This window comes from Podarcis pityusensis (assembly GCF_964106645.2).
Source record: "Podarcis pityusensis genome assembly, chromosome: 16".
Taxonomy (NCBI): domain Eukaryota; kingdom Metazoa; phylum Chordata; class Lepidosauria; order Squamata; family Lacertidae; genus Podarcis; species Podarcis pityusensis.
The window spans coordinates 8857151-8880576 of NC_138041.1; the positions used below are offsets into that span (position 1 = coordinate 8857151).

General features: G+C 48.6%; 2 protein-coding genes and 1 long non-coding RNA gene across 5 annotated transcripts in view; 1 reads left to right on the forward strand and 2 right to left on the reverse strand.

The window, feature by feature from the left end:
* Nucleotides 1-284: 284 nt before the first annotated feature.
* Nucleotides 285-16341, reverse strand: SHE (Src homology 2 domain containing E; the record flags this gene model as incomplete). The annotated part of the gene is made up of 6 exons (XM_080984713.1): nucleotides 285-1962; nucleotides 4269-4388; nucleotides 7058-7238; nucleotides 7993-8295; nucleotides 14028-14154; nucleotides 15853-16341. 6 exons carry the CDS (start codon nucleotides 16339-16341, stop codon nucleotides 1770-1772), a joined length of 1413 nt encoding a protein of 470 aa, XP_080840839.1. The 3' UTR covers nucleotides 285-1769.
* Nucleotides 285-23426, reverse strand: part of LOC308465210 — a 113269-nt gene continuing 90127 nt past the window's right edge. The window contains exon 2 of the long non-coding RNA XR_013980355.1: nucleotides 285-731. This is a non-coding gene — a long non-coding RNA (uncharacterized lncRNA). The remainder of the gene's footprint in view (nucleotides 732-23426) is intronic.
* Nucleotides 9608-23426, forward strand: part of TDRD10 (tudor domain containing 10) — a gene marked incomplete at its 5' end in the record, with an annotated part of 36513 nt that continues 22694 nt past the window's right edge. Inside the window, 3 exons of one of the 3 annotated variants that reach the window (XM_080984720.1) lie at nucleotides 9608-9863; nucleotides 10607-10702; nucleotides 22742-22770. In XM_080984720.1, the coding sequence (XP_080840846.1) occupies nucleotides 9861-9863; nucleotides 10607-10702; nucleotides 22742-22770 (128 nt within the window). Of the gene's footprint in view, nucleotides 9864-9982; nucleotides 10091-10606; nucleotides 10703-17358; nucleotides 17656-22741; nucleotides 22771-23426 lie in introns of those variants that run through there. The other 2 variants (XM_080984719.1, XM_080984718.1) reach the window with 2 other exon arrangements.

A 23426-nucleotide genomic window follows, 5' to 3' on the forward strand; every position in this document is an offset into this window, starting at 1 on the left:
GGAGATGTCAAGTGTGGCACCTATTTACTGGCATAGGCCCATCTTAGGAAGTGGAACCAGACACTGCGGTCAAGGCGAAAGTGTCCCCAGACGAGATTTCCAGACGGTCGTCACCCTTGTGGAGTGGGGGATTGCGAGTAACAGATCTGCCCTCTTGAAAGCCACAAGCACGGCCAACAAACCAGCCAGAGGTCTCACTCGTGAGGGCAAAAAAACAGACCCTGCCCCATGAGCTTCGGTCTGCCCTCAGAACTCACCAGGGAGGAGGAAGATGGGGACAAAACTAGAATTAGCTTGTTTGTTTATTAGATTTCTAGCCCATCTTTTCTTTTCCTTCAAGGAGCTCAAGGTGGCCACATACAAGTGTTTTGCCCTCCCTGTTTCCCCCTCACAGCAACTCTATGGGCTGTGTTGATATTTGGTAATCAGATCCTTAAAACACTGAGGAAGGGGCACATGACCCCATGCCCTAAGAACTTAAAAGCAGGATCAGGCCAGTTGCCCATCTTACCACAGCATCGCCTTCTTGGAGGATGGCACCGGTCTAGATTAAAGGTAAAGGTAAAGGGACCCCTGACTATTAGGTCCAGTCGTGACCGACTCTGGGGTTGCGGCGCTCATCTCGCTCTATAGGCCAAGGGAGCCGGTATACAGCTTCCGGGTCATGTGGCCAGCATGACTAAGCCACTTCTGGCGAGCCAGAGCAGCACATGGAAACGCCAGAGCGGTACCTATTTATCTACTTGCACTGGTGTGCTTTTGAACTGCTAGGTTAGCAGGAGCAGGGACCGAGAAATGGGAGCTCACCCCATCTTGGGGATTCGAACCGCCAACCTTCTGATCGGCAAGCCCTAGGCTCTGTGGTTTAACCCACAGCACCACCCGCGTCCCACCGGTCTAGATTATGATGCGCTAAATTCCTCCCATATGGCTGCAGGTGTGTCTTCCCTCCGTGGAAATGAACACTAGCTATTCATTCATATGGGAGAAAGCAAAAGAGGATCATTGAGGATAATATGGGGTCCTAAGCTCTGTCCTGCCCCTGTCAACCACAGAATCTGAGACGAGAAGATTCTGTCCCCTCTCCACAAAATCTCAGATCCGAACCTTCCTTATAACATTCAATAGAACTTAATGGGGGCCCCCAGGGGTCAGCACTGCTGCCGCCACACTCTTTCATCTGCACAGCAGATCGGTCACACTAGATTAGGGGTGGGAAACCAGTGGGGAACTATTGGACTACAACTCCCATCCTCCTGGATAGCTCGGCTGGTTAAGAGCATGGGGATGTTATCATCCACGCCAAGGTTGTGGGTTCGATTCCCGTACGGGACAGCTGCGTAATCCTGCATCGCAGGAAGCTGAACCAAGTGATCCTCAGGATCCCTTCCAACTCTATGGTTTCTCCAGGCCCTATCAGCCACACTGGCTGGGAGTTGGAGTCCAACCACATCAGGAAGGCCACTGTTTCCCCCAGCCCTGTGGCAGAATGAATTTATTTATACATAAATTACAGTGCAGAAGGAAAGGAGGCCGATTCACGAGAAACAGAGGGTCCTGATCCCAGAGATCTTGGGGGGAGGGAAGTGGGGACGGGGAGGAGGGAGTCCATGAGCAGAAAGGAGTAGAATGTGGGGAAGATCCGCTGCTGATCCGTGGCTGATTCACGAGCGTAAAGGTATACCTTCCCCAGTCCAGCGTTTCTCCAGTCAGATCCCAGTTCTGATTCCAGGTGTGTGTACAGGGAGATGGAGGGGCAGAGGGGGGCGCTAGTGGGTCTTGCTCGGTGTAGCGACCGGGTAGCGCAGCATCATATGCTCAGCCACTTTGAAAGGCAGCTTCTCGCTGGAGTAATAGCACACCACCTCGGGGACGCTGTCAAAGAGGCCACCGGACTGGTCGAGCGTGTACTTGTGATCCTTGGTCTGGGCCACGATGATGTGGACGCATCCTTGGCTGGTCCTGGACGTGGAGGGGGACAAAATTGGGTGTGCGTGAACGGGATGCTTGCATTCCCCCCCCCCCCGCTCCCCTCTCAATTCTTCCTGCTGGGTGCAAAGACACCTGTGGCTTAGTCCGCCTCCAAGTTGAAACTCCCAGCCCACTTGATTTATTCACATTATTCGTGCTTTAAAAGGAAACGTGCTGACTGTCGGAGAGACTGAAAATGAGAGTCGTACCTTGGTTCTCAAGCGTAATCTGTTCCGGAAGTCTGTTTGACTTCTGAAACGTTCAAAAACCAAGGCACGGCTTCCGATTGGCTGCAGGAGCTTCCTGCACTCAAGCAGAAGCCACGTCAGACGTTTGGCTTCCAAAAAACATTCGTAAACCGGAACACTTACTTCCGGGATTTTTGGCGTTTGGGAGCCAAAACGTATGAGTACCAAGGCATTCGAGAACCAAGGTACGACTGTACAGTGGTACCTCGGGTTAAGTACTTAATTCGTTCCAGAGGTCCGTTCTTAACCTGAAACTGTTCTTAACCTGAAGCACCACTTTAGCTAATGGGGCCTCCCGCTGCTGCTGCGCCGCCGGAGCACGATTTCTGTTCTCATCCTGAAGCAAAGTTCTTAACCTGAAGCACTATTTCTGGGTTAGCGGAGTCTGTAACCTGAAGCGTATGTAACCTGAAGCGTATGTAACCCGAGGTACCACTGTATATGTAAGCTGAGTCCCGTCAATGGAAAAGGCGGGATATATATACTGTATTTACGCAAATCTAATGCGTCAACGAATCTAATGCACACCTCAGTTTTTAAAACCTTGAAACCCAAAAAAAGTATTTGCTACGTCCGCGGTGCTTTTCAAGCTTGCAATCAAATCTAATTCGCACTTGAATATTCGCAATGTAATTTGGCCAAAAAAGGTGCACATTACATTCGAATAAATATGGTGTGTGTGTGTGTGTGTGTGTGTGTGTATTCCTCTCCTATACCTGGGATTTGACATCATCCTGTCTCGTGTGGATGGTTGTGTAGGTCGTTTGGGAATATTATTGACTTCTTACAATAAAAGGGTTTTTAAAAAAATAAAAATAAATTCTTAAGTGTGCCAATATGGACCACTTTTCTTTTGAAGGAACAAACCAAGCCAATAAAAACATAGCTGCAGGTGAGGCCTGGATCCAGAACACAGAATCACTGGGATGAAGGGAGTTGTAGTTCATCAACTTTCTTGGACTCCAGCTCCCATCAGCTCCCAGCCAACGTGGCCAAAGGTCAGGGATGATGGGAATTAGGGTCCAGCAGGATAACAGGGTCCCATCTCAGCATTCAGCCAAGTAGGAAAAAAAAAAGGAAAAGAGGCCTTTTCCTTTTACGGAACCGAGTCAGGAAATGCAAAGGGGCTCAGGACCCCCAGGAGACCCGGTGGCAGGGGGTCCCTTCTGGGTCCCTGGCCTGCTTCTCGCTGCCTTAGCCCTCCCCTGCCACAACTCCTCGCCCTCTCTTTTCAAATCCCCTTCCCTTCCCAGCTCCGATTGTTTCCAATCCAGGGGCTCGGCATCCTGAGGAAGGAAGTGTGGGCCGCACCCGGCCAGCGATCCTCCGCTGAGGAGCCAGTGCTGGAAAGGGAGGCAGCAGAGCTACACAAGCAAGGTCAGAAAGGCGAAAGGATTCCGGGAATCTGGGTGGGCAGGGTAGAGAACAAGGCAGGGATGGTTGAATGGATCTCCTTTTCCTCCTTGGTCCTGCAGCCCCCGCTCCCATTTCAGGTTCCCCTCTCTCAATTTTCTTGCAGAATGCAAGGCAGAGAGCGGCTGCGGCTATTTGGACAGGTGGTGGTGAGTTAACTAAAGTAGAGGCGGCCATTGATCAGTGGTTTGGGACGCCTGCCTTGCATGCAGAAGGTCACAGGTTAGATCCCCGGCGTCTCCAGCTAGGACTGGGAATGCCCCTCCAATCTGAAACCCTGCAGAGCTGCTGCCAGTCAGTGTAGACAACACTGAACCAGATAGACCAAAGGGATGAGGCCGGTTCCTAAGCCCCTCTTTAAACTAACCCTTTGTTCAGAAGCATGAGGACTAGAACCTTATTATATTCAAGGGAAGGGCTATAGCTCAGTGGTAGAGCATCTGCCTTGCACGCAGAAGGTCCCAGGTTCGATTCCTGGCATCCCCCAAGGAGGCAGAGAGGAATGCTACTGGCCTGGGCCGACAACACTGACCCCATGGTGTGGCTTGGCAAGGGAGATCTGGGAGTGAGTTGACTTCAGATCAGAGTCTGCTTTGCCCCCATCCAGCCCTCCTGTCTCGGAGAACAGGCACTCACTTGAGGGCGATGGAGTACTTGCTGGTCGCTGTCTCGCTGGTGCGGACCAGGTAGCCGGCTTCCCGGCACGGCTGCAGCCGGCTCTCCGCCTCGGTTCGAGTGATGGCGCCGTGAAACCAGCTGCGGGGAAAGGAGAAGGGTCAGCTTCAGCGGTGCTTCTGAATACAAGTTGATGGAAACCTCAGGAGGGGAGAGACCGAGAGCTCGTGGGCACCTGGTGGGCTATTGTCAGCTCAGTTGGTAGAGCAGGCGATTCCTAACCGCAGGGCTGTGGGTTCGAGTCTCACACTGGGTGGAAGATTCCTGCATTGCAGGAGCTTGGTTCCCAAACTCAATCCGTTCTGGACGTGCCGGCTGTCGGAGAGACTGAAAATGGTACAGTGGTACCTTGGTTCTCAAACGTAATCTGTTCCGGAAGTCCATTCGACTTCCAAAACGTTCGCAAACCGAGGCATGGCTTCTGATTGGCTGATTGCTCCCCCCAAAACACTTCCAAAAAGCGTTTGCAAACCAGAACACTTATTTCTGGGTTTGCGACGTTCGGGAGCCGATTTGTTCAGGAGCCAAGCTGTACCAGGTGTTTCTCGTGGTCCCTTCCAATTCTATGAATCTATGATCTGCTCATGACAGATCAGAATGCTGGACTAGACAGACCTCTGGCCTGATCCAGCAGGGCTTTTCTTACCACAGAGCAGTGGTTCCTAGTTAGCGAAGTACTACAGACCCTGTTTTCAAAAGCCAAGCCATGGGCCCTCTACTTCTGAAAATTGAGATATCTCACCCCAGCGCCTCTCAGCAGCCTGAGCAAAGCCAAGCTGCACCTCCTACTCACAAGGAGACCCTTCCCAGAGCCCAAAGGGGATCTCCTCTACAGGCTCCATAGAGGATCTCCTCGCCGCTGGATCAAGCCCTGCTGCTTGCCCAGGTGGGCCGCTGACCTGATGCTCTTTTGCATTCTCATCTCCCATCAGCCCCAGCCAGCATGGCCCAACAGTCAGGGATGATGGGAGTTCTAGTTCAAGAGCACCCGGCGGGCACCGGGCTCCCCATTCAGGCGCTTGAAAACAGTCAGTGCTCACCAGAATAATGCCTGTTGCCGGAACGTCCATAAGTTTATGGAAGTTATTCATCCACACCAGGCACCCCCAAACTTGGCCCTCCAGCTGTTTTGGGACTACAATTCCCATCATCCCTAGCTCACAGGACCAGTGGTCAGGAATGATGGGAATTGTAGTCCGAAAACAGCTGGAGGGCCGAGTTTGGGGATGCCTGATCCACACATATATTTACATTAGTTTTTTGGGTCTTAAAATAAACAAGAAGGAAAGGGGAGGAGGAACCTGCTTCTTATTAAACTTCTCTGACTAGTCGCCTGGACAAATTTCTTAACTTGCCATAAGTGATCAGGCAATGTTGGGACTGCGTTCCAGGGTGCCCCAGGTATACTGCTTTTAAACATGGAGGCTTCGCTTTGAGTGGAAAGCCGTCGATAACCCTATCTATAATGGATTTTTCTAAAACTGCCCCCCCCAACCTTGCTCTTTTTAAAAGCGCTACTTATCCTAAGTCGCCATAGCAACATCCCATGGCAATTAACTTAGCAGGTTCATTATGCTTTCTCATGAAAAGCTTTCCCCTTCTCTGTCCTTGAAAGCTGCCTGCCAATCAGCCTATTCATGAGATGGACCTGCGCCTCCATGCTTGGAGAACGAAGGAAGAACAAAACCCTCCCCAATTCATTTTGCTCTCTGGCTGGGGTTCATCGGTTTATAAAACACTAAGGTGGCTTTTATTGCAGGCTGGGTTTTAAAAATAATAATACCCCCAAAACAGTGGAGTTAAAGCACTGACTGTGTGTCTTCCCTCACCCCATTGAGTTGCATCCTTTTCAAACTGCAGGTAGGAGCTCACACGGATTAACTAGAGATTCTTAAGAGTTGGAAAAGGACCCTAGTCATCTAGTCCAGCTCTCTGGTCAAGACAGGAATCTTGCAACTTGCAGCATTCCAGATGGATTCTGCCTAAATCAGGGGTGGAGAACCTTCAGCACACGGCCAGGAAATGGAATACTGCTTCCAGTCTGGAATACAAATGGCCCCATGAGATCAGAGCAAGCTTCTAGTCCACAGTGAGGAACAGCATAGCACTCAGCTGCTTACGAACTGAGCTGTTCAGATCCTATGATAAATGGGCAAGCTTTGCTCCAGATCTTATACATGCTCCATAACCACCAGTGAACTCTGTCAGTGTACCTCCTGGTTCTACCCTGAGGGACAGAAACTTACTTTTGTTTTTGTTTTTTCAAATAAACAAGGGATATTTTCGGGGCTCTGAATTTAGGTGATGCATTCCAAGGAGGGGCTGTGTACGCCACGCATAGGAGACCCCCCCAAATCTCAACGTTTCAAAAGGCTGGTAGAAGCAGGGGAGGGAGGATAAGACCACACAATGTGTATTCTGCCCAATAAAAGCAGGACTTTTTAAATAAAGCATGCCTGTTCAGTGCATAATTCCTGAATGTATTCTGTTTCCTCAGCTGGGAAGAACTTGGAACGCATTTGCTGGGAAGGTGGAAGGGAAGGCAAGGAAAATATCCACAGACAGACAGGCTTGGTGAAATTCGCAAGGAATTTTGTGCCACTTAATGAGGGCTAGCAACTTGCCTTCTTTAAAAAAAAACAACAAATGAATGCTGGGGGATGTTGACTATCGGATTCTAAGAGGCCTGCAGAGGTATAGAATATACACAGCTATGGTGCTGAGGCTATCTTTGGCTGCTGAATACTTACGGCTGTTTTTCCAACGCAAGAGAAGGATCCACACGATCCCCATCCGGGTCTGGCTCCGCCACGGCCATGGGCTTCACCATCTTGGAGGGCCAGCTTCGCTGGCGGCGATGCTGCTGTTGCCGCGACTGTGCTGGAGCCTCATCCTTGGATGCTGGGGGTCTCTCTGGCCCGTCAAACTGCACTGGAAGGAAAGGGGAAGAGTCTTCACGGATGCGCCACACATCCACCAAAGGGAGTCCAGCGCTACCAGCAACTTGCAAGTTATTATTAATTGCATCTGTAGTCAATCTGTGGATCATCTGGTGTCATAATTATGGCTGGCGACTGATGGGTGGGTGCCAAAGTCAGCCCTCTGGCGTAGGTTTATGGAATTTATTCATCTACACATAGATTTACATGAGTTAGGTAAAGGTAAAGGGACCCCTGACCATTAGGTCCAGTCGTGGCCGACTCTGGGGTTGCGGCGCTCATCTCGCTTTATTGGCCGTGGGAGCCGGTGTACAGCTTCCGGGTCATGTGGCCAGCATGACTAAGCCGCTTCTGGTGAACCAGAGCAGCACACAGAAACGCCGTTTACCTTCCTGCCGGAGCGGTACCTATTTATCTACTTGCACTTTGAAGTGCTTTCAAACTGCTAGGTTGGCAGGAGCAGGGACCGAGCAACAGGAGCTCACCCCGTAGCAGGGATTCAAACCGCCAACCTTCTGATCAGCAAGTCCTAGGCTCTGTGGTTTAACCAAAAGCGCCACCCATGTCCCCTTACATGCGTTATTTGGGTCTTAAACAGAACGGAAGAAGGACAGCTTCTGGTTAAACTTCTCTGCCTGGTCGCCTGGACGAATTTCTGAGCTCACCATAGGTGACCAGGCAAATAAACCTGAGACAACGCACCCCACTCCCAACCCTAATCTCCGGATGCGCATACTGTCTCTTACCTGAGAGAGCTTTCACGATTTGATCTTTCTTCCACTCCCAGGGCTGTTCGTACTCAGCTGGTGGCCGCTCGTCATTCTCCGGGAGTCGGGCCTCTGGCTTGGGCCCAGCTTCCGCCGGTTCGTAGGGGGTGTCATAGAGCTGTGGCGGTTTGGCCCCTTGGCGCTTAATAGTTGTAGTTGTAGTTGTAGCAGTAGCAGCAGCAGCAGCAGCAGCAGCAGGGGGGTCTCCTTTGGCCTCCACCGGCTCATCCAACAGCAAGATGGCTTTGACGAGAGGGTCTTTTGAACCCCGCCTGCGGATTTCTGGGAGGAAAACAGGGTGGAAATGTCAGGGTTTCTCTGCACCCGTCAACATTTGTGTAAAAGGTACCCGTTGATTTTTCTCTGGGTATCACATTTTTGTGTGTGTGTGTGTGTGTGTGTGTGTGTGCGCACACGCGCACTCTATGCTTAGCATAGAGATCAGAAGGCTGGTGGTTCAAATCCCCGCGACAGGGGTGAGCTCCTGTTGCTCTGTCCCAGCTCTTGCCAGCCTAGCAGTTCGAAAGCACACCAGTGCAAGTAGATAAATAGGTACCGCTGTGGCGGGAAGGTAAACGGCGTTTCCGTGCGCTCTGGTTTCCATCACAGTGTCCCGTTGCGCAAGAAGCGGTTTAGTCATGCTGGCCACATGACCCGGAAAGCTGTCTGTGGACAAACACCGGTTTCCTCGGCCTGAAAGCGAGATGAGTGCCACAACCCCAAAGTCACCTTTGACTGAACTTACCACAATCATCCAGGGGTCCTTTGCCTTTATTGTGCATATGTGTGAGTGCAAGTGAGTGAAAAAGAGCAATTTCTCTGTGTGTATGTACCCCATTCAATCTAATGGGTCCTTTGCTGTCAGTCAAAGTAGACAAAAGGTTTTTTTTTGTTTTTAATAAATTTTATAGCAGAGATACACTTAGTTCCAGGACTGCACGGTGAACAAGCTAGCAACCCTGTTAGGTTTCTCTTATGCCTAATTCCTCAACATGAAATAGGTTGTGTCGCAGGGAACAGCTAGAACAATGCCTCGTGGGTTCTCATTCCATGATACTTTCCACTCGATTCTGATTTTTCCTAGAACAAACATTGCTTCCGTTTTGTGACCTGTCCGCTTATGTACTCTAGTACAGTATTCTAGTAAAGATTTTTGAATTCCTTGCTTCCAATTCATCTGGTTTTCTCTTCAGAATTCAAAACATGGGTGAGGCAAAGTTAAGAGTCTGACTCTGTATGAGGCAGATTTACAGAATCTAGGAAGGGACCCCGAGGGTCATCTAGTCCAACCCCCTGCAATGCAGGAATCTTTTGCCCAGCGTGGGGCTTGAACCCACCAGCCTGAGATTAAAAGTGAGACAAGCTTCCCACGTTCCTATTTAAATCAACCCTTTATGGGTTTTTTAAATGTATTTTTTATTAAAGATTTCCTGGTTTACAAAAGTATGTGCAATATCTCTTTTTTTCAAGTTACATTTCCTACAGATCAGTTTCATTCGTTGAGACATTAGTGCAGGGCTCTGAAGGTTTACCTTGCCTGGGCTGGTTCACTCCCGCCGAGATCGTTCTGTGCGCCGAATCACGCCTGCGCATGCACAGACGCAATTTTCGGCGCCTGAGTCTGCGCAGATGCGATTTCCAGCGCCGCGGAAGCGATTCCCTGCTCCGCGCTGCGCCGCTTTAGTGCAGCGCGCGGGGACTCACTGAGCGGACGGCTCAGTTTGGGGGTGACTCGTGGGCTGTTTAAACGACCCCCGAGGGCTGCTTGTGGTCCATGGGCCGCAAGTTGCCGACCCCTGCATTAGTGTTGCATTAGGAAGAAAAGGGGGAAAGAGGTGGAGGGGGGAATGGTGAGTGGGTTGGGGTCGGGTAGCGATGTTTCTATTTTATTTAATGTATGTGTGGGGTTTTGTGTCAGCATCGCTTGTGCGGGTTCTCTTTGCTATTCGCTTGTGATCCTTTGGGGGCGAGAGAGGTTGGGGTTGGCCTAGGATGTGGTTGTTTGTTTGTGACCGGCTGTGGTGAACTTTGTTTTCGTGTGTGAATGGAGCCCGGTTTTCTGAACGCGAAGGGCGGGGTATAAATAAAAATTTATTATTATTATTTTTGAATCAGGTTAGCCATATTGGATGCTGTTGGTGGGTTCTTGTCGTCGTCTTGTTGGGCTGCGTATGTGATAAAGGGGAGCCATAGGCGTCTTCTTCCATTTGTCCCCGTGTCAGTTTAAAGTTTATTGGTTAGTTTTTCTAATGAGGCTGTTTCCCTTACTATTTGGTACCATTGATCCATGCTGACAGGTCTCTCCAGTGTCTGGCTATGAAGTTAAAATCAACCCTTTATGTGAAGCCATGGGGACTAGAAACTCCCTTTATTTCCAGGGAAAGAGCCATCGTCCAGTGGGAGACCACCTGCATTGCACGGTCCCGGATTCAAATCCCGGGAGCATCCCCAGGGAGGGCTGGGAGAGAGAGATAGAGACAGACTCCCTGCCCGAAATCCTGGACAGATGCTGCCAGTCAGTGCATGCAACATTGAACAAGGTGGACCCAAGTTTCAGACTCGGTGCAAATCAGCCTTCCTCTGTTCTTGACAGGAAGGGCTGGACTGTCTCCTACCCTGCGGTGGGTCAAAACCAGGAGAAGCGAATGTAGGATCTGGGAAACCCTCGCACTCGAAACCAGCGTCTGAGGTAAAAGCGCCCATATCCTGCGCACGGACGCCACCTCCACCAACAATGCCCCACATCGCCTCCGGCTTCCGGCGCTACCATTTCCTGTTATTCTGTGTCAGCTCCGGGTGGGAACGCCACGGGCCTGAGAGCCCAGGGCAGGCATCCGGTGGTTGCTAGGCAACCGGCCACGTTTGAGGCCTGTTTGTTTTTACAAAAAGGCAGGGGTCCGTCAGGGCAGGGCCTGGGGTGGGTCAGAGGTCCAGGGCCCCAGGCGGCAGAATGAGGCCCCTCAGGTGCTAACTGACTCGAGCAAGGTAGAAATAAGGCCCCGAATCACACACTTGAAGCTGTAAATTGCACCGCTTTAAATTGTCATGGCTTCCCCCAAAGGATCCTGGGAAAATGTAGCTTGCGATGGATGCTGAGAGTTGTTAAGAAACCCTTCTCCCCGCTCACTGCACAGAGCTACCATTCTCAGCGTGCTTTTAACATACCCTCCAACATTTCTCTGATGAAAATAGGGACGTCCTAATCTATTATTATTATTATTATTATTTATACCCCATCTACTCAGGATGGCTTCCAACATATATAAAAACATAATAAAACCTTTATAAACTTCCAGTCCCAGAGCTGCCATTCTCAGCGTGCTTTTAACATACTCTCCAACATTTCTCTGATGAAAATAGGGATGTCCTATTCTATAATAATAATAATAATAATAATAATAATAATAATTTTATTATTTATACCCCGTCCATCTGACTGGGTTGCCCCAGTCACTCAGGGCGGCTTCCAACGTATATAAAAACATAATAAAACCTTTATAAATTTCCCCATACAGGGCTGCCTTCAGTTTTCTTCTAAAGGTTGTACAGTTACTTATCTCCTTGGCTCGGGGGGTTGCATAACTCCATACCCTCCAGCCGTTCTTTGATGAAAATAGGGATGTCCTAAGGAAAAGCAGGACATTCCGGGATCAAATCTAAAACTGGGACGGCTTCTGTAAATCCAGGACTGTCCCTGGAAAATAGGGGCACTTGGAGGGTCACTCTGAGAGAAGTAAATGCCTTTTCTCAGGATTTTCTCCAACATTTCACCAGTGAGAATAGACACGTCCCCTCCAACATTTCTCTGATGAAAATAGGGACGTCCTAAAGAAAAGAGGGATATTCTGGGATCAAATCGGAAACTGGGATGGCTTCTATAAACCCGGGACTGTCCCTGGAAAATAGGAACAATTGGAGGGTCTGCTTTAACAAGCAATCCTTCTTCCTTTGGGAATTGTAGTTCTTGGTTAGGCGACCCCCTCTTCCCCTCAACAGAGCTAAAATTCCCAGAGTTCGTAGGGACAAAGGTCCCAGTATTCACTGGGGAGGAAGCCATGATCTTTAAACGCACGCTGCAGATGTGCTCAAAAAGCACCATAATATTCCATCACTCTCTCTGCCCTTGCAAAGCAACCTTGCAAAAAAAGATGACCTGAGATAAAAGTTAGCTACTGTAAAACAAGCATGCTGCTTTTAATTTGAGAAAGCAAATTTTTGGCACAGCTGGGAGACAGGGCACAAATCTGGTGGCGGCTGAGGGGCAGGGGAGGGGGGTCTAACGGGAAAAAGAAATCTGGGTCAGGAAACCAGCTCTCTCCTTTCCTGCCTCTCTGCTGGAAGAGATAAGGTTGTGGGGGAGTTGTTTTGTTTTGTTTTAATTTTGGTGGGAAGAGAAAAGGAGCAGCTGGGGTGCGAGTGACCCCCAGCAGGGTGGGTCAAGGGGTCCCAACCTCACACTGACAATGTGGGAAATAGGGGATCGGTGGGGATTCAGGCCGCTTGAAATCTGAATTTAATAACACGAAACCATGCCCACATTGGCTGCTTCTAGGTGCTGTAATCTGGGAGTGGGGGAGATTTTTCAGACCTAGGGCCACATTCCCTACTGGGTGACCTCCTGGAGGGGCCGCATGGCAGTGGTGGGTGGGGCCTGGGGCAAAAGTGGGCGGAGCAAGAGGCTTAAATTTTGTAGAGTAGACTAGCTTCTATACACACCCCAAGAACCGGATTTAGGTTTGAAGAGGCCCTAAGCTACTGAAGGTAATGGGGCCCTTTATAAGTCCAGCTGTCCTTCGTCAACAACAAATTGTCGCTGTTTTTTTGTGTCGAATATATGCTATATGGTAATTTATGGACCTAATAGGTATCTAAAGCCATTTGCACATAACAAAATATGTATTTTATCAAAGTAATTGATATAGAAATGGGCAAACCAGTGATATTTTAGGGAGCAGGCTAGCAGGCGGGGCCCATTCCTTACATCATAGGAGCCTACACAACACAAAACACTGTTGCTGTATGTAGGTTTTATCTTATTTGTTTTTTATCTTATATTTTGGAAATGTACATCCAGTTTTTTTCCCTTTAAATTTTTTTGGGGGCCCCCAAGAGAGTGGGGCCCTAAGCTATAGCTTGTTTAGCTTATACATACAACTGGCACTGTACACCCCTGTATTTAAATCATGGCTAAACCACTAGCCCAGCCATTGTAGATGGAATCACTTCTTCCGCACAGCGGGAGTTTAGCTTGTGGGACTCCCTGCCACAAGATCTGGTAACTGACCAGGAACTCAAATGATGGGAAGTCGGGAAGCAGGAAGTGGTACAGTGGTTAATTCTGACTCAGTGGTCTTATGGGATGTGGGGGAGATCTTTAGATCATTGGTAGGAAAACTGATGGCCAGGGATGATGGGTGCCAGGGTCCCAGCCGCCTCCAGAGGCCCATAGGTGCCCCACCTTTGTTCTAGGGTACAGCCTCTGTCCTCACAAGGAAACTATGAAGGCCAACTTGGTCCTGACCAAGAACCTTTATGAACCCTAAAGAAATTGTCCCAGAATTCTTGACAACAACCAAGCTTCTCATGACAAACTAGCAAGCATTCCTCAGCAAATGTCGTGGCAAGAATTTTCCTCCAGCAAGACACCTCAAAAAACCTTGCATCTGACTGATCAGTCAGTCATGAGTGATGTGGCGGCGTTGGCATTGGCATTTAAACAACTGGGCTGGCAAACCAAGGCCTGCCAGGTTTCTTTGCCTCCGCCCCTCGGGGTGTCGAGAAAGGAAACGTTAAAAAGATGACCTTTCTTTGGAACAATTAACGGCGGCTCCAGTTTTCCAAACTGCTAAGCTGTCTCACGCTCCATTCGATGTCGCCAAGAGGGCACGGACGGACAGACGGACTCCAGAAAGGGACATGGGCAGGTGATGCCAACTCTCCCCTTGTCTCGGGATTTTGAGGCTGGCGTGGCCGCCTAATGCCTCCCCTCCCGGCAGACACGCCCGGACACTTACCGGTGATCATCTGCTGGGCATCGTATGGCTCCATATAGCCGTCATTTTCTCCTAGCCTCTCGGCGTCTCGCTGACCCTTGGTGCGCTTGGCATCGTACGGGTCGGCGTAATCTTCCAGGATAATAACCTTGACGGCAAAGGGAAGGGGTGCAAAGGCAGCATTAAGCAATCAGGTGAGGTTTATTTCACAGAACTGTCAAGCTGGAAGGGACCCAAAGGCTCATCTAGTCCAACCCCTGAAATGCGTATTTGCGTGTGGCTCCTCTCATGTGGCTAACATCTTACCCCAGGCCCTGTCTGCACATTTCGTTTTAAGCACTACAATAGTATTTTAAACAACCCTGGCTCCCCCCACCAAGAATCCTGGGAACTGTAGTTTGTTCAGGGTGCTGAAAATTGTTTGGAGAATCCTGCCCTCGTATTTCCTCCCCAGAACTACAATTCCCGGAGTGGTTTAGCCATCCATCCCTCTTCCCAGGAAACTCTCCTGAGGCCACACCTTCTCAGCCACACCCCCTCCCCAAGCCACACCCGCTGGTCTGGGAAAAGGTTGCCCTCTTTTAAAGGACGGCACTATTTTATGGGTTTGGTGGTTTCCTTGTTTTTCATTTACGTGTCTTATTGTAAAGCACCCTGTCGCTTGCGCAAATGGCAATGTATAAATCACCTAAAGTACAAATAAATCAATAGATAGCGGGGCCTGCAACAAAATGTTGGGGTATGGAGTGTGCTTGTTCTGGGTTCCTGCCAGTCAGCCAGCCAGCCATGTCCCCTTTCAGGTGCTCCATTCCATTCCCCCTCATGTTTTCAGGTCTTCTGTGGCCACTGAGCATGCTCAGTCCTCATTCAGCAGTTTCTGCCTCTTCCCCACCCTCTTTTTCTAAAGATTATTGTGTCCTTCTGCAAAGCACGAGACCCCCCTCCAGGTAAACCTGCTGCCACTGTCCTGCTGTGTGTGGCTGGTGCTGTTTTGGCTACGTAATGATAGGCACGCTCCCCCAAACATTGTAAATAGAAGGACCAATGACAATTGTACCCCCCATAAATGACAGGAGCACCTCAGAGTTTAAGTAACAACAATGATTTTTACACAAAGCAGAAGTTCTGGGGAGGTTGCTTATCAAATTCTGTATACTGATGGTGCTGTGCAAACAAAGAACGGAACTATTTATATTTCTGTATACTGGATTAAAAACCGCAGGAGTTTCTCCTTTCATATAAAGTGCTGTTCGGACGTCCTTCAAAACGGAACCCCAGGAAGCAGATTAATTATTTTAGGCTTTTCGTTTTGCTTTTAAGGAGCCCTTTTATAATTTCCCACCACGTTCTATCTGCAGCCGACAGCCTGAGCCCATCCCTGAACTAAGGACGCCCTTCTCTTCAGACATCGGGCAGCTCAAAGAGCCACTCACTCTCTTCCTCGCCTCTTATTCACTCTGCATAACAAGAAACATGGTGGTTTTGAGGCCAGCTAAATTAAGCGTAGCATCAAGGCTCTCACAAATCTTTTTTTTTTTTTTAATGTGATTAATTAGCTGGTGCAGGGAGTGGAAGAGAGGCAAAGGAATTACAGAAGGAAGCACATTCACGGTAGATGAAAGATGCAAGAGCAAGGGGTGCCCACGAGGTTAATTGGGTAGCAAAACCAAAAGTGGCATTAAGCGGTGTCAACTTGGTATAGGCAGAGAGTTCTTAGAAGGTCATCTTCTTTTGGCAACTGAGAAAGGGCATGGAGAATAAATGTGGCCTACCCATTATAAGCCTGTCCAATGGGAATACGCTGGCACCACCATGGAAAGGGTATCGGAATGAGCAGGATCCTTACCGTCTCCTGTTTAGCCTTCTCTGACTCGGGAGCTGCAACCAGGGTGGGACTCGGGGTGCTCCCAGGGTAGTTCTTTCCATTTTTCTCGTGAGCATCCACTTTGATGAGCCGGTTGATGTAGGTCCCGCAGCCGGCGTTGCCTTTGGGTGCCCCCCGTGCCGGTTCGTCCGCGGGGGCCCCATCCACCCGCGAATTCTTGCGCATCTTCCCCGCAGCGGCTTGCAGCAGGCCCTGGAGGTTGTCCCGCGAAAGCCGCCCGCTTCCGCCATCTTTCCCTGGCAGAAGCAGGGTCCGCGGGCCGCCCAGCTCAGTAGCAGAGTTTTTCCGGTTCTTCCCGGGCAGAGAAGCCGCTGTGCCCGCTTCGGGAGGACCTAGGCTCTTGCGCGAGGCACTGCACAGCTTCCCAAGGTTGGCGGCACTGCCCGGCTTGGCTCTCTCCGAAACCGTTTTCAGGCTGGACGGAAACTCTTTGAACCACTTGGCGGCCATGGGGGGCAGAGGGCACCAGACGGCAGCAGGGGTCAAGGAAAAGCTGAGTTTGGGGTACCACTGGGGAAAGGACGGAGGCCTGCGCCGAGGCTGGCACAGGCTGTCTCGGGAGCCTGAGATGGAGGCCTCAAACCGGCCACGCGCCCCCTGACAACCCAGCCACGTAACTCAGAGAAGGGCAGCCAGAGGCGAGCGGAGGCCCAGCGCCCAAAGGATAGGAAAGGCATTCCCTGGGCAAAGGAGGTGAGGAGCTGGCCAGGATTAGGGCCAATACCTTGGTCACCTTGTCCCGCCCAATTCCTCTTTCTCCCAAGGAATTAAAAGCCACCACTTCCAACTGAATAGTAAAGGAGTTTAAAAGGAAGCAGAACTGGCCAGCGGAGAGGGAAGCATCAGTTTGGGTGGATCGGTAAAACAGTTACACCTACGGAAATATAAAACTCATCCAACAATATGAGCAACTGGGAGAGCGCATTGAGGTGGAGGACCCCCGGACCCCCCTTTTAATGCCTCATTTGCCCAGCTCTGTAGCCCCCCCCCCCAAAAAGTGGGTAGACAACTTTTCTCTCTATCTGCCAACAAGGGGGTGAGCTGGGAGTCAGAGTAGTAAGAATTTTAAATTGTAACTATGAGGGGCTTTGGAAGGAAGGGCAACTAGTGCTTCCCCACTTTTTTGGGGGGGGTGAGATCAAACAAGTTATATCTCCTAAACGCTTTGCAGCAGACAGAAGGGGTCTTAAATTTTCATTTTTGGAAAGGAAGAAAGACATAGACTTTTCCTAATAAGAGGCAGGGGAGAAAAATCTTTTGTGGGAGATCCAGCTAGGAGGCAGAACTGGGGCTTCTTGGTCCTGGGGGTGGGAGGGGGCCAGAAAACAAGAGGCGGGTGCCTCTCAAGACTATTAGGGGCATGGAAAGGGGTCTTTCCAAGAGGGGGATCCTTTTACACAGCGGGAAGGAGGCGGCAAAGGATCATCCCTCCCTCTCCTTTACCCAGCCCTGGGTTGAGGTCGCCCCATGGCGCCCTCGGGCTCCGCTGTTTGGTTTTGCTTTTACCTGCTTTTGCTCGACGGGACCCCCGGCCGCTACTTTTCCACGCCGTCCCAAGGCGCCTCTCCCGCTGCTGCTGCCGGACAGGGAAGGCGAGAGGGCGGCTGGCTCTGGCAAGAAGCCTCCCCGCCCAGATCCGGAGGGGGCGGCCTGGAGAGCCGCGAGGGGTCCGGCCTCTGGGCGCGGATGAGAGAGGCGAGCAGCGGAGCCCGGGCGCGCAACTTGCGCGTTTTCACGGGGCTTGTGCGCCAGCTTTTCTTAAAGGTTTAAGATTTAGTAAACATGCACTTTACAAAAAAAAAAAAAAGGTTGCGTGGTGAATTATAAACATTACTTCTCCATCCTCCCCTTTCTTCCTCCTTTTCTATAGATTGTCTCCAACTCAAAGTAAACCCCTTGAAATTAATGGATCGAGTTAGTCATGCCCATCAGTTTCTTTTCTTATTATTTTCATTTATATACATTTATATTATTTTGCCAGATTTTAACATTTTCGATTTCGACTCCCTTCCCCCTCCTCCTGCAGTTCCTTACATCCCCTCCCATCTTTTCCTGCATGCTCCAAATTATCTTAACTTATTCTTTTATTCGTCTATTCTGATATAGATCTCATTCATATATATATATATATATATATACACACACACACACACTCTGCAGGTTTTCGCAATAATCCTGCCAATGTCTTAATCCGTTTACAATTTGCTTGTAAATACACAATAACCCACTTCCATTCCTTTATAAAGAGTTTGTTATCTTTATTTGTTATTCTTCCAGTAAGTTTTGCCGTTTCTGCATACTCCATTAATTTCTGTATCCAATCTTTCGTCGAGACCTCTTCATCTTTCCACTTTTGGGCAAATCACATTCTTGCGGCTGTAGTAGCATGCATAAAAAACAAACAACTATACTGTTTGGGTAGTTCTAATCCTATAATTCTCAAGAGAATGCCCATCAGTTCCAAGGGGTTTACTCTAAGTAGTTGTAACACTGGAGGCAGGTTCTTTCGGTCCATCCACCCATGAATATTCTCATCCATCACTTCATGTACAAATATTCATGTGTTCTTCCATACAGATATATTCCATCCATCCACATATATATTTCATCACGCTCATATATATCTACACTTTCTTCCTTTCGCCTGTCTAAATGCAACATGTCTGCCTCTTCATCATCCCCCTGTTTGACTTTCTGTCTATTCACCTGGTCCAGTCATGCTTATACAAGTCTGTCTATACATCCATGTCCCCCCATGTCCATGTCTGTCGGTCATCCATATATGTATCTGTTTGTCTCTCTATCCATCCATGTCTGTGTCCGCACATCCCTCCATGTCCAGGTCTGCCTCTAGCCGTCCATGTCGAAATTGGTCTAACCGTCCGTCTATGCCCATTGATCGAGGTACAATACCAATTCATCCATCCATCCAGCGACAGACAGATTCATACCTGCCCATCCACCCACATACAAATCTACCTCTCCAGTCTTCCATTTCCATCCATTCAGATGCATGTGTCTGTTTAGCCATATAATAATAGTCATTTTATTATTTGTACCCCACTCATCTGACTCGGTTGCCCCAGCCGCTCCAATGTATGGGGGGGGGGGGGATGAATGGACTGATTTGTATGTGTCCACACATCCACGTACAGATCTGTCTGTCCATCCATTTCCCGGTTCTTAGTCCAACACACTTGAACCAGTAAACCACAAATGGCTCCCAATATATTGTGTTTGTTTGTTGTTACTTACGTATTTGCTTAAATTGGAAATTTTCATTTTTGACACTGTAGTTTTGCTTGTTTACCTTACGACAGCACGGTTATTTTTGTCTTTTATTGGATCCGTCTTACATGCTGTCAAAAGTTTTGCATATTGCCATTCCTACCCCCACCCCTAATTTTTTAATACTTTGTTCCCTGCTCTGGGATTGAAAGGATTCAATGAAGAGCAAGCTATAAATATTGTTTTCTTTTTAAATCCCTGTCTATACCAGCCTGTTAATCTCTGTAAAAACGCATCCATCTCTAGCCATTGATAATCACCATAGTAAAGGGACCAGCATATTAATTTCTTTCCTAAGCGGTTTGTGTTTTAAAATATGCATATTTATTCAAAGCATTGTACATATTCATTTTTCCTGGCCGTCGCCACAGACTGTAATGCAGAAAGATAAGAAGGAGGGAGCTTTTGCAAATGACCCCAGACTGGGGACTCAAAAAATGCAATTTAAAAACAAAATGTTGCCATCCACGCCATACATTTAAAGCACACCTGATGCACATTTAAAGGACATTACACGCCCCCACAGAATCCTGGGAACTGTAGTTTGTTAAGGGTGCTGGGAATGGTAGCTGTTAGGATTTTTTGTGGAAACTCATACTCATGCAATGCACGTTGAATGCACTTTATACAGAACTTGCTCACGAGTAAACAAGAGAGACAGGGTGGGTCTGCATGGGTGAAATATGACACAACATGTTTTCTTGTTATAAATTCCACCATGCTGCTGAATTCTGGATCCTGTCTTGGAAAGCCACGATCCTATGCATGGGTTTATTTGGGAAACTCAATTGGTTTCGGCACAGCGACGATCTCAGGAGCAAATCCCGCTGCCATGCATGAGGCTTACTCCCGAGTAAAAGCATGCACCGACCTGGTACATGCAACCATCATCTGAGGCCCTTCTTTGTGTCCCTCCTCTGTGAAAGGTCCAGAGGGTGGTAACATGAGAACAGGACCTTTTCTGCAGTGGCTCCCTATATGTGGAATGTTGTCTCCAATGGGGTTCACTTGGCACCTTCATTACATGTCTTTAGGCGCCAGGCAAAAACTTTCCTCTTCTCCCAGACCTTGGGCTGCATAAACAATCTATGGCCTTTTAAACTATGTGTGTGAGGATTATTGTTTTCATTTGTTACCATGGGATGTATTTTTGTGTTTTTATATTGCAAAGTGCCCTGTGACCCTTGATTGAGGTATAGAAATAATAATAATAATAATAATAATAATCCTTTGAGAAGGGCTGGGTTTAGGTCTGATGAGGCCCTAGGCTACTGAAGGTAATGAGGCCCTTTGTATGTCCAGCTGTTCTTGGTCAACAAGAAATTGTCACTGTTTTTTGTGTTGAATGTATGCTATATGGTAATTTATGGACCTAATAAGTATCTACACAACACAAAACACTGTTGCTGAAAGAAGGTTTTACTTTATTTATCTTATATTTTGGAAATGTACATCCAGTTTTTCCCCCTTTAATTTTTTGGGGGGCTCCCAAGAGAGTGGGGCACAGCTGTCAACGTTTTCCTTTTTTTAAGGGAAATTCCCTTATTCCGAATAGGATTCCTTGCAAGAAAAGGAAAAAGTTGACAGCTATGAAGTGGGGCCCTAAGCCAGGCATGTCCAAAGTTCGTTTTGGGGTGGCCTAATCTGGATCTGGCCCCTTTGGCAGTTTATTTACTGGGGTAAAATCCAAAAAAGCCCCTCAACTTCAATCCTAAAAAAAGGTCAAAAACTTTGGTTGGCCCTTTGGTTGGCTGGCCCCACAGCCCTTCACTTCATCAAGACTGGCCCTCTTTGAAAAAAGTTTGGACACCACTGTAAACTGGAATTGCGCTCTGCATGTTTTACAAGCCAAGTTATCTGGGCACAGGCTTCGCTCGTTTGCTTTGATTTGCTCGGCTAATTAGAATCGCAGAATTGAAAGGAGTTGAAAGGGACCCCCGAGGGTCATCCAGTCCAACCCCCTGCGAAACAGGAATCTTTTACCCAACATGGGGCTCCAACCCATGACCCTGAGATTTAAGCGTCTCATGCTTTCCCGGCTGAGCGATCCCAGATCTGCCCCGCGAAATTATTTCCCTGGATCCACGGCGCGTTTGCAAAAACCTCCATTTAAGAGTTTTTAAAAGCCACGCGTCCCTTGCGCAAAAAAAAAATCGAAAATTGCCCTGGCGAGCGGGGAGGGACTTCTTCCTTTTCCTTTTTGCAAGCACGTCTCTCGTTTGCAAAAAAACCAAACCCCACCGCCTAGTAGCTCTTCCTGCACGAGAAACTCCGGCGCGGAGAAACATTCCCGCCTCTGCAAAATAAAAACCGGCGCACCGCAATCCATTACAGCTGCAAGATCTGTGGCGCCACTATTTAAATCCAATAAAAGGAGCGGCGTGGTGGTGTATTGCATGGCGCGGGTGCTCCAGGTGCGTTTTAGCCAGTAAGGACTGGGGGACCTGCTGGTAAGAGCGCTAACAGAAACGGCACCCTGGTATCCGTGTTTTGCAACTCTCCCTTTCCAATAAAAGTCCTGCGGGACGGAGGAATGCGGATTGATTCCGGATTCGAAGCGCGCACGGCTGCTGCGTCCGCACGCCGCCCTGCCAGCGTTGCAGCGCGCTCAGGTATGGCCCCAGAGAAAGTGTGGGGAGGTTGCCTTGGCCCCTGACGCTGCGGGTTCCTCTTCTCCTGAAATGGCTAGATATCTCTATTTTTAATTCGCCTTGGAAGGGGGGCGGTCATGGGGAGTCTTCCTTCTTGCTTCCTGCTCTTTCTCCAGTCCCTCCCCCCCACCCTATTTCTCCCTCCCTTTCCTCCTCTCTCTACTGCTTAGGGTGGGGAACCTGTGACCCATTAGAGGTGTTACTTTGGCCCCAGAGGGAGTTGCAACACTACAAAGTAAAAATGCAGTTTTGAGCAACAGATTCCTGTTTTGCGTGGGGTTAGACTAGATGACTCTTGGGGGTCCATTCCAACAACAGTTGTGTTATTCTGCTATTCTAATTAGCTGATCAAAAACAAGCATCTGAGCTAAGGCTGTGCCCAGATGCTGGGCTTGTAAAACATGTGTACCATGATCCCAAACCACAGCTTTTTTAAGGGATATTATTATTATTACAATTTGCTATATAAACACACACAAACAGGCTATGCTTCCTGGGGCAGATGGGAATTGTAGTTAATCAACATCTGGAGGACCACACATTCCTCACATCTCTTTCGCAACCTGAAAGATTGTTGTCAGGCTGTTTTGTGGGTTTTCTTTCTTAATACTTGCGAAGCTAAATATTTTTTTTTCCTTTTAAATTTTTGAAACTTTATTGTGACATAATGACTGTTAGTAACCACCACAAGGTTAAATATTCTTACCTAATTAGCCCTTCCCCCATAGTATTTGGAAAATGTGGTCTTGTTTTTTGGGTGGCTCCATTTTGCTCCCAAAATGATTGGCACTCACATTTGCTCTTGGAGGGGAAATGATGAAATGCCATTCCAGGAACTTTACTTCTTCCTGGTGGTTGCTGTTGTCGTTGTTGTTTAAATTGATAATAATTACTTCTGGTCTCCTTTTCAGGTTGATGTCTCCATGGACCCTTTGAAGATGTGAGTATTTGGAGTAGAGGATAAGCTGTGGCTCAGAGAAGGCCTTAGATATCCAAGCAATGGCTGAATGTGAGCTAGTATGATTACAAATAAAAGTGGATTTTGTTCCTCAGCCTGAAATAAGGAGGTTGGCTGTCATTGCCTTTTTAGTGGTGGCTCCCAGATGGTAGAACGATCTTCCCCAGAGAAGCTCGCCTTTTGCCTATGAAGTCCGCCCGCCTTTTGGTGTCAAGTGAAGTTTTTAAAAAGAATCCCAGCCCTTTTAACATCATCCTAGGCATAGTTCCATCCTTATTTTCAGACCGTGATATATCGATACATCACAACGTTTAGCCGGTGATATATTGCGATGTGGAAAACCAGATATCGCCCAGCCCTATTACTGAGATGTTAAATTTCTGCCTTTTATGGTGGTTGAGAGTGCAATTTTATTTCTGCGGAGTTTTCCATCTCTCTGTGTGATTGTATCAGGGCTGAGGAACCTTTGACCCTCCAGAGGCTGCTGGGCTCCACAGGAAGCTGCCTTATACTGACTTGGACCAAAGTTTGTAAGCCAGCAACAAACCATCGTTTCAGTTGATTAAACAAACCACAGTGAAGCTGCTGGGGCAGAGTTGAAACATATAATACTGAGTCATGATTTAATAAACCATGAC